The sequence below is a fragment of the Mastigoproctus giganteus genome, chromosome 13 (genome assembly GCF_048544385.1).
Source record: "Mastigoproctus giganteus isolate SK-2022 chromosome 13, ASM4854438v1, whole genome shotgun sequence".
Lineage (NCBI taxonomy): Eukaryota > Metazoa > Arthropoda > Arachnida > Uropygi > Thelyphonidae > Mastigoproctus > Mastigoproctus giganteus.
In genome coordinates this window covers 97,547,587-97,558,670 of record NC_143587.1, presented here as the reverse complement: position 1 = coordinate 97,558,670, position 11,084 = coordinate 97,547,587, and the positions used below count along the sequence as shown (strand labels likewise).

General features: G+C 37.3%; 1 protein-coding gene across 1 annotated transcript; it reads left to right on the top strand.

Annotated features, from left to right (window-relative positions):
• The first annotated feature begins 860 nt into the window (after positions 1-860).
• On the top strand, positions 861-10,953 carry LOC150076285 (major facilitator superfamily domain-containing protein 6-like). The gene is made up of 6 exons (XM_090387307.1): positions 861-913; positions 1,997-2,075; positions 5,322-5,439; positions 6,069-7,532; positions 10,482-10,643; positions 10,790-10,953. The coding sequence occupies exons 2-6, from the start codon at positions 2,010-2,012 to the stop codon at positions 10,951-10,953; spliced, it is 1,974 nt and encodes a 657-aa protein (XP_090243433.1). The 5' UTR covers positions 861-913; positions 1,997-2,009.
• The last annotated feature ends 131 nt before the right edge of the window (positions 10,954-11,084 follow it).

Here is an 11,084-nt window from a genome sequence, read left to right as displayed (position 1 = left end):
GAAATGCGTGTTCTGCAGCACTTTCAATTTACCACTTGGCTACATTGAAAAACGTGCAACATAAACAATAGTCCTCAACAGGCGTATTCCAGGAGACCTTTGATTTTACATTTGGTAGGCAGTTCGCAGTTGTAATTTAGCGAGTTAGAAATTATCCTAATTAGTTTGGAACTTATCCCTAAGATCATTTATATCTGCCACGTGTTTTATTAAGCAAAATTTTCCCAATACGAAATCCAGATTGTTAAACTGTTGAGTAGGCAGAACTTTGGATTGCAAATGGAAGCTCCATAGAATTATTTCGACCAGTGTCTAGCAGGAAATGTTTTGAAGTGGACTTATCCAGATAACTGGGTATCAGAATGTCCCCTTGACAGAGTTGAATGTTAAAATGTGAGCCTCTTTGTTATTTAACACCCGCGCTAGAAGATCATTTTTGGTAATATACAAAATGTATTTGCGCAATTTATTCGTCTAAGATTGCAGTTACCTTCTCATTATTTTTCAGCTACAATGCTGATCGGTTAACACACTGAGTAGATGCAAGTTGGCAGTACACGCTACTAAATGCTGTCCCACGAACAACCCCATCCCCTTTCCTGTTTTGTGAATGGTCGTATTCCTACACGTACGTTATGACTCCAGCTTACGTTTCTTTTCCAAAGAAACTAGTTTTGCGTGTACGAGGAAATAAGCACAAACTACTAGTTGCATTGCATGTCTTCCTAATAGAATTATCTGCATGAAATAGACAGAGAGAGAGAGAGAGAGAGAGAGAGAGAGAGCTTCTCTTTGGTTGAAAGCTGAAACATCAGAGATACTCTAACGACAGCATCATAGTCTTCACTTTGAAACTCTGTCTATTATTTAGGAACTGAGTATCGGGTCTCTTAACGTTTTACCATTCGCTGAGGTAAGTCTGTATTTCCTCAAATAGATTATATGCGTTGCATAGTTCGAAGTACTGGTGGAACTTCCTGTACTACTCCAATGAACGGGTAGAAGAATTTAATCTCTCACGGATAGCACGGTGATTACGATTAAATTAGTAGGTCCATTTTAGTCTCGGGTTTTTCATCCCAAACTTACCATAGACTAAAAGCAGTTTACAGGTCCGATAAAATGATTTCAAATAGCCTGATTTCCCACAGTGGGTAATCCCTTATCCCTTAATATCCCTCTTGGTTATATGACTTGCAAAGCATTTGATGAATTTTGACAAATTTTCTCCTGAATCCATCCATTCCTTCCGGTGTTGCAATTAACATGTCACACCACATTGGACTAAGACTTCCGGTTTTTTTTTTGGTTTTTTTTTTTTAAAGAACGAAAGAAAGAAGAGAAGAAAGTAAAAGAAAAGAACGAAAAAAGAAAATAAACGGATTTCCATAGAGAGCATGGAGTATATGACATTGCAATTGCAACAAAACGCTTCCAATACTATATTTCCAATGTTGTTTAAACTCTTCATATGCAGTAAATTCTCTTAGTTTTTGTAATAAAAAATATTTGTAATTAACCTTGGCCATAGCTCGCGATCCAGTTTGAGAAACGCGAATTATGTGACTTTGTTTTTGAAAAACTTAAAACCTCTTATCTCAAAAGAATGAGTTGTTATTTATGATTACTTTTTGTATATTATTGAATCACTGCCTAATGAACAGTACATATATTTGAGAGCATTAGATATCAGGCAGTAATTTTATTTGTTTTTAAATCTTCCTTCACTTTTAAATAGTTGTAGAGTAAGTAATGATGCAAATGTTTTATGTTTACTATGTTCTGTTTTTTAACCCACCATTTCTGACAACCGATTGCAGAGTTTGAATTCTCTGTTATGAGTTCACTCACAGAGAAAAGGAATTCATTTTATGCATGCAGTCATTTCGCTGAATGTAAGTTTATGGTGTGAAAGTAAATGATTTAAGAGAACCTTTTAGAGAATATTTAGATGTTACGTATAATCATTAACATTGTCAAACTGTTTATTAAGTAGGTTTACCTTTCCGATGTCCAGCGAGGTAACAGCAGGGGACGGACCAAGAACGTCAAAAACAGAACCGGATGGTGATAAGGTAAGTACTTTATCTTGAGATTTACATTAATTAAGTAGTTTCTCAGCAAGACTATTCCAGAAAAAAAAAGAAAAGAGTAACGCGTTCGTCTCGGGAAAGGTTTAAATCTGAACATTAGATATATTTTAGTCTTATATTTATTATGACTTTTCTCCTTTAAGGGATTTTATCAGCCCCTTAAAGGGATACTGCTACCAAGTTCATGGCGCTCTTGGTTCTGCCCACTTACTACTATTATTATTATTGTTGATCGAGGAACTCTGTTACTGTCCTGGATCGAGTATTCCAGGATCGAGGATGATTATTACTTGTTCCACATGCCACACTTCTTTGGCTACTTGTCTTGTGTACTTCCTGATCGCTTCTTCATAGGTTTTATAGAGACTGCTGGTGTTGGACACCGCTGTGTCAGGTAGGTAGGCAGCCATTTGCCCTCATGAGTAGAAATTTTGTAAAATCTCCGTCCCACACCGGGTGGAAAAGATCTGAATTCGAGTCCGGTGGACGAGAGGTTCGAGTATCTGTTCTCGTTACCTCTGCGCAGTTACGGTACCCCTATCAAAAACATGAAGAGGGGTGCTGCAGTTGATCATTGTCCCTTTCTCTGATGTTGGAGGAATGGCACCGTATTCCTCGTTGTTTCCAGATGAAATATCGTCTAGAATCTGTTTGTAGACTAAAATGAAATTTATCAAAGGACAGAAATGTAGACTATTTGTCAAGGCTGCAAGTTACATGTTCATGGCACTAGTTTCAACGAGCTCTGTGATGGTCTGGAGTTAATTGAATACAAACCACTGGCTTCCTTGTGTGCGAATTAAGCCTTCTTAACGCTGTCCGGTTGGAAATGTTTTCACCTGTGGCTGCAGCAACCTCAAGGTCTCTCTTGAGGTTGCTGCAGCCACAGGAGAGAGTTGATGACGGGACATCGTAGAGTTCCGTCTTGCTGTTAGAGCCAGATTGTGTGGTCTGTTCTGGTTGATGCCACCCTTCCTCGAGCGACCTTGGCCAGCTCTTCTTGTAATGGCTCCCGTGTTCTAAAACTCTTCCATAGTGTCGAGGTGACACTGCGTGACACATTAAGCCAACGTGCCACCCCCACCTGCGACTGTCCTTCAACTTGTCCTACGGCTAGCCTTCTCAAAAAGTCATCTAAACAACGATGACTTGCCATCCTGAGTACTGGAGATGTGGCCATCCCACTGAGCAAGCCAAAAAAACAAAACGGGAATGAAGTGTTGCGGTCGCAACATGTGTTTTTTTTATAGGCATGAATAATTTGCATAATGTGCAGCTCTGTAAGGTGGTAGACCTATTTCTATTGGATACTCGGAATTTGCATGCCAGGATGCAAATTATTAAATATTCGCCATGTCCACACGCCATGTGACAATAAAACATTCATGAAAAACAAATTTGTTCTGTTAATTTTGTCGAGCAGTGTGTTTATTAATACACTGGTTTTATTATCGGTTACGAAATGGCGAGATGCTTAAAAGAAATTACTAAATTTAAACTTTTAAACTTAAATTTAAACTTTAGATTTAAACACTTTCTCTAAAAACAGGCATATTTTTCTTGAAAAGAGTTCACATTAAACAGAATAAATGTTGACGATTTAGCAAGCTTCTGGCACTTAAAAGCCCAGCAGTGGAAACATTCTTCCTCGCAGACAGAGAGTGAAAATCTGAGAATTAGCGAGAGAAGAGAAGCACATCAACAACAACGGTGTACAGAACTGTGCATGAAAGCCTCGTATTCAAAAAGGTGTTAGCCTGTTTGTTTGTTATGCGTTAAGGAATTAGGCAGCTAACACCACGAGGCATCGGTATATTATGTATGTATTTGAACGTATTCTTCGTGAATGTTTGTAGGTATTCTTCCGTATATTTTTCTGGAGGTGAAGATCCAAATTTCCTGGAGGAAAAAAACACGAAACACTCACACAAGAGAGACCAAATTGGCCATGGTATGATACTAAAAAAAAACACAAAAATTCCTATTCTCTCCATAGGATTTGAATCCATGACTTTCCCACACAAATGAAAGAACGCGGATTGTAACCAGTGTCAATGTTAAGCTTCAACAGCAACATATCCTGATTACTCTCATTAATCACCTTGCCATCTTTGTTGCAAGCGTAGTATGCATTTATCAATCACAATAACATTAATAGATATAGTAAACAATAATTGACTGAGCACTGAACCCTGGGAGGTTCGCTGGTAACATTAGTCCAAGAAGAGCAGTGTCCATTGGTAACCACCGTCTGTCTTCGCCCACTCAACTGTCTATCTATATCTTAATGTCACACTGAACTAATTTGTACAGCAATATTTTATCTGCAACAGTATCAAATATCACGAAACAACGTTGCCCATGAAATTCGATGATATGATCTCCAAGTTGAAAGAAATACAATCTATAGCAAGTGTCGAAAATTATGACAACTATTCGGACTGCTGTTCATGTACGCTTGGAAAACTAAGGATGATCACGACATGCATCTGTAGAGGAAACTAATATATGATCCGAACTTTGCTCCTTCGGACTTTCATCTGGTAAGAACTCTCTGAAGTAGAAGAAGAATGGTTGAGGAATGTTTGAAAAAATATCATTCTATGCAGCAAGGGCAGATACACTTATCCCAAGTTGGAACAGCCATTGCAGATCTTTCACTTGAATGGCATTTTAAACTCTTGTCGAAGCATATCACGCTTGCTTGCTTGCTTGTTTAAAAAAGGTAAGTCTAGGTTTAAGATGTCCCTTTTCATTAGATTGATTTAATTTCCCATGAAAGGGGTAATCAGTATAGTTTCCTCGGGGTATTCAGAGGTGGCCCTCGTGGTTATCACATTTAATATAATCACCGTCCTCCCCACACCAGTTGGAAAAGATCCTTGTTCGAATCCCGTCAATGACACGAGGAATTTTTAAGGGCTTATTTTCACGACGTGGCTGAGTCATTCGGCCACAGCGAGGGGAAACATTTTTTTTGTTGTTTTTCCAGAAACTGGAGTTGTTTGTCCAACATACAACAAAGCGCTACATAATACGATATTTATAGATATATCACAAACGGGACAATATGGCTTTTTTCTGTTTCATTTAACAGGTTTTACTTCGCTCTACGACCAATTGATTGTGGCTAAAATATTACTTAGACATGCACTCTAATAAGTTATTCTTGACATAAATCATAACTGTTTTGATGGACACGATAATCACTTGACTTTATGTTTCAAGCAACAGAAGGAATTTGGACAGTCTCCTATCTCTACATCCATACGGTCAAGATGGAAATGGCTGAAACCTAACAAAAACCTCATTCCTGCAAAGATTCTGCTCTTCTGTTGGTTTTCAGGTAATTATGACCCTAATTTATGTTATCTATTCTGGTTGTTTTATTATTATTATGTGCACCCAAAAGCCATTGAAATATTTCATCCAACCATTTACAATATGACATCAGTCCATTTGAAATATGTCATCAGTCCATTTGAAATATGTCATCCACTCTTTTAACGTCTTAAGCCTTCCCAGTCGAGGAGAATCCAACGCGTTAATTGGTGGGTCGGAATATTTCATGGATTTGAGGCCTTTATGAAACTCATCCTAATATATGCATTGCGTGTCGGCAATTTTTTGAAATTAATAATTAATTGGATTGGTAATATCTTCACTGTGTTCCTACAACACTTCTCGTGCAGCGTTTGAGCCCAATGAATTTAATCCATTAAGAAACCTGTTCATTTAAATGCATGGATTAGAAAGCAAGATTAATTTATTTAGTTCTATTTATAGTTATTTATTGATTTAAATTTTATTTATTTTTTGGGATGTATGAAACTTTCTGAAAATTCGATTCGCTTTTGGGCTGTTCTTTTGAATTCTGAAACTAATTTTAGCTATAACAAAACAGGGTGAATGAAACAAACTCCTCCACCTTCATCTTAACTAATGACTGAAATGTTTCTTTTCCTTTTTTTTCAGCTAACGCCTGCCTCAGTCCGTTTCTTATTGTTCATCTGAAGCAGAAAGGACTCACGGTTGCCCAAACTACAATCATAGTTACGTTTCTGCCCATTCCTCAACTACTAGCGCCGCCTTTAGCAGGAGTCATCGCAGACAAGATAGGTCGAATAAAACCTGTGTTATTATTTATTCTTACAGCACTGATAGCATTTTCAATCGCCATTTATTTCATCCCAGACATCCCACCACCCTTCTGCTTAGAAGAAGAACCTGTGATAATGGAATGCTTGCCCTCACAATTGCCTCTAGTGAAGTTCGCGGGAAGCGAATGTAGATCAGACCCGAAAAATACAACAGTTCAACTGTCCCAATGTTCTCTGAAATGTCCAGTTGGGAACCAAGCTGAGAATGCTACTGCGTGTTTTGGAGCTAACAGTGATCATATGTGCTACAATATTTCCTTAGAACTCAATACGACTATTCCTAGTGAAATTGAATTCAGATTGGTGAAATCCCCATCGTCATCGGATTTTTGTGTCTATGGAGTGGAAGCGGTGAAGCTGGAAAACGAGAATAATGCTAAAGTCGAATGCATTTTACCAGATTTCGAAAGTCATAATTGCACACTACAATGTGGTGTATTTTTGCCAAATTCATCTCAGTATGGAATTGAAGAAATGGTCACCAAAAGGAAGAAATGTGAGAATCTCTGGGAAGATAAATTACTTACAGTTGTACTTTCTTTCATATTTTTCCTGTTCTATCAGACGTTTCAGACAACATGCTTCCGTATGGTAGATGTGACCATTTTGATGATGGTGAAAAAACACAACGGGGACTTCGCTCGCGAAAGAATCTGGGCATCTCTGGCCCCTGTTTTAGCATCTCCATTGACTGGCTATCTCGTAGACATTGTCAGCAAGAAGATGGGAGTGACTAATTACTATCCAGCTTTCTGCCTGTTTATTGCATTAACCCTTGTGACTATTGTGATGGTTTCCGTGTTGAATCTGGAGGTGAAAATGCCTTCAAAACAGATGTCCAAAAATGCAGTGACTTTGCTTAAAAACCCGGACCTAGTAATCCTTTTAATAGGTCTCTTCTGCCTTGGAACTGTGAGAGGCTTTGTTGGAACCTTCCTTAACTGGTTCCTCGTGGACTTGAAGAGTCCAAAATACATTCTTGGTCTAAGGAGCACGGTAGGTGGAATTCTGGGCATTCCGTTTCTTCTAGGAGCCAGGTGGCTAATCAAAAAATTTGGAAAGGTGACCTTCATTGTTCTTGGATTCTTTGCATACTTCATACGATGCGTCGCAATGTCATATTTGGTAGATCCTCTGTGGGTACTTGCCATTGAAGTGATAAAACCTCTTTGTTATCATATATTTTGGGTAGCTGTTGTTACGTATGCTGCGAGCCTTTCTCCAGAGGGTCTCTTTGCAACAGTCCAGGGATTTATTGGAGCACTGCATTTTGGAGTAGGTAAGTATTCTGAAGTTTGAATTTGCATAAAGATATAAATATGAGGGAATGTTGGGGAATCAGAAAATACTTACTTTCATATGGTTGTCAGTTTTATTTCTGTTGAAATTTCTTGATTTTCAGAACAACAAACTATAAACATTGTAAACGCGAACACGTAGAGGAAATATGGTGAGTGATGGACATCAGATTTCTAGTAAATTTGTTTTTATTATTTTTGTATTTTTATTGATTAATCAGTTTCATTTATCTGTTCGGCAAGAATAGCCTGTAAGAGTGAAAGAACATAGAATTTACAACATTAGGCCGATTTATTTCCAAAGCTTGGTAAAGCTTATAGAGCAGCAAGAGGAAGTAACAAGAGAGAGTAAAACAAAACTATGAAAAAATCAGTTAGTTTGGTATTATGCAATTACAAACACTTACATGCAATTAAAGACAAATCATTATGGTGCTTCGCTGTGTTCATGGTCTAAATATAAATAATTGCGGTACTGATGTAATCTACTAATCATTCTTCCGTTCTTCCAATCCGCTCCTATCCTTTCCATATAATCAATAATTTAGACCAGTGTACCCGATAAACGCTTTCTCCAAATCTATAAAACTTACAAATACACCTTTTTTTTTTCTCTTTCAGTCAAATTCTCGTCACACCTACTGCATCCCTTGTTACCTCTCCTGAAGTCGAACTGTCCTTCTCCCACACTTTCCTCCATCCTTCCCACCATCCATCTGTTTAATATTCTCAGCATTATCTTTACCACATGCGTCACCAAACTCATATTTCTAAAATCTTTACGTTTCTCGGCATGGAATTCCTCTTCCATTGGTATCATTACTGTAGACATAAAATCTCTGGCAATTTCCTTTTTCTTATTAACCTACGTAATTCTGTTAATTCTCTTAAGCCCCTGTCCCATCATCTCCAGATTATAAAACCCTTGTCCCATCATCTCCAAAGTCCCATTTTCCTTCCATCTTTTCACACAATCCCACATATCTATTTTACTATTTTACTTTGTTCCATTTCCCGTTTTAATTTCTCTAATTGACCCATCCTATTCATTGTCCTAACCATTTTCAGTACCATAAAAATTATGGTACTGAAAATGGTAGTGTTCTATAACTGTGTAAAGTTCTTTACAAACGTTTTATTGAAGAAATTCTAGAAATAGAAGGCAAGTCAAACCGACAATCTCTAATAGGATTATTCAGTTTCTAGATAACCTCGAATCAAGTAATTTTTAACTAATATCTCTAGGATTTTTGTGTTGTGCAAAAAACTTATTCCTAACTGCTGTAAGATGTGATAGATTGATTTTCACGAGCATTGTTTCAATGCCTTACTAACATAAGTTACACTTCCATCAGTTCTTAGTGTCTTGAACCCAAAAGATCGTTCACCACCGATCTATTTTTTTTTTCAAACTTATCAACCAAATTAATAATACAGTTGGAGGAATACCGTTGTCTTTAAATATCTTTCTCAAATTTCCCGTCCTGTATTATCAAAGCCATATTGGTCATTTTAAAAATGAAAAAATCAAATTGCTACTAGTGCACTTATTCGTTTACCAATTTGCAGTTGATACCACCGTAGTCACTTTTCGGGAAGAAAGAAGAATGGATACCATTAACAGCGTCACCAATGAACAGTTCACATTTAGAAATTACCAGTCATAACAAGTCCCTCCATTTCCTTCTTCGTGAAGGAAATGGAGGGACCTCGAATTTGAATCTTTGCCAATCCAGAAGTGCTTATCAGTTACGCCAAACAAACGAATATACAACTTCACAGATTGTCTATTGATGAAAATGGTGCTGGCGGAATTAAGAACTGGACACGTTACGCATTCTAATAATACTATTTAACTTTTCACACATGGATGTTTTCTCATAATTGCAGTGTCTATATTATTCCTCATGAACGAGAGGCTTCATAACATCTTCCCTACCAGTTGCGCAGTGGATAGCCTCTCTAGTCTCTTTCACATTAAGTGAAGAAGTCCGGAAGTCCACTTTCCGTTCAAGGTAAATTTAATGTCTGAAGGGAGCACTGCATGGTTTTTACCATTGGAAAATCGGATTTTCCATCCCTCAAAACAAACAAACCAATAATTTGAATTTCTTTGCCCTTTTTAATTATTATATTTTAAAAAAGGCAAATAACAGTGGCTGCTGCTGCTACTGCCATCTTGCGATGTTCATAATTACTCTTCTTGCTGTAAGGGTCCTGCAGTGTTTGAATCTGATGTATTTTTATTCTGTTAACAGACGAAAATGTCTCAGTGGATTTCTGTGAGATTTCTGTGTGTTGACAAGCGACCATGCTCCAAATTCTAGGGGCCCCAGAAATGCTATTTCGAAATAATCATAGTTTTGTGGAGGGATAGAATTCTGTCTAACGTCCAAGATTCTCCAGATGCCTCCCAAATTCGTTAAGGATTTGGTTCCCCAAATTCATTGCTGCCCGAAAAGAAAGCGATTTGAAAATAGTACCTTCTCTTTGGAAATGGATGCTGGTATTTGAGGCAGGAAAACAATTACTCTGTCAGAAATTATCAGTAGACTACGTCTACTGATAATTTCTAACGATCTGTACGATCTGATAACTTCTAAGTTACATGATTTAATCGAGTGGTCAAATGAGAGCAGAGAAGTGCACGCGGTTAAGTTCACATTGATTTAAGCCCAACCAACTGCTAAAATGGTGGTATTCTTGCATTCTGCATCCTGTGAACTCCACTAGCCTTATATATCTGCTCCAGAGTATAAACAGAATATTTATTTATGATTTATATTGATCTAAGAGGGAAGAAAACAAATGAGATCGAACTTCATGCGATGACTTGTAAAATGAGAAAAATCGCTCTCTTAAAACGATCATTAATTTTGACTTAAGATTTTATCAAGCTTTTATCACGAATATTTTCACTGTATTTTCAGGTCGTGGCTCTGGAAGTTTAATCGGAGGTAGTGTGATGAGTCAATATGGTCCACGTGTTGCCTTCAGGTATCTGGGTGTAGCATCGGGAATATGCGGATTTCTGTATGCAGCAGGATACTATTTGATTATCCCTTGTTTTCATAAAAGGGATAACAAAAGTGGTAAGCAATGATCCAACCTTCTCTTTACAGAAAATTATTTGCTTTAAGACAAAAAATTCAATTGCAGATAATTAGAAGTTTATTAGATCCCATAATCAAAGTACTAGTTTATTTCATTGTTTTATTTTATCTTTTTTCCCCAACAGACGATATTTACATTGGACTGAAAAACCATGCAACACAGGCTACCCAGAAAAATGGACCACTCCCTTCAATTGCTAATTCAGATGAAGCTATGGCGCAAAAAATCGGAGGAAAATTCCCTACAGTTCCTAATTCAGATGAAACATTGATAACCAAAACCTCATGAAGAACATTATTTTTTGTACAATTCCTTGTAAATATCTGATAATATAAGATTAAATTGTAACACAATGAGTATTAGAAGTTCGTATACGTCTGTATGTCTTTTTGAAGTCTCTCAAACAAACACTTTCCAAA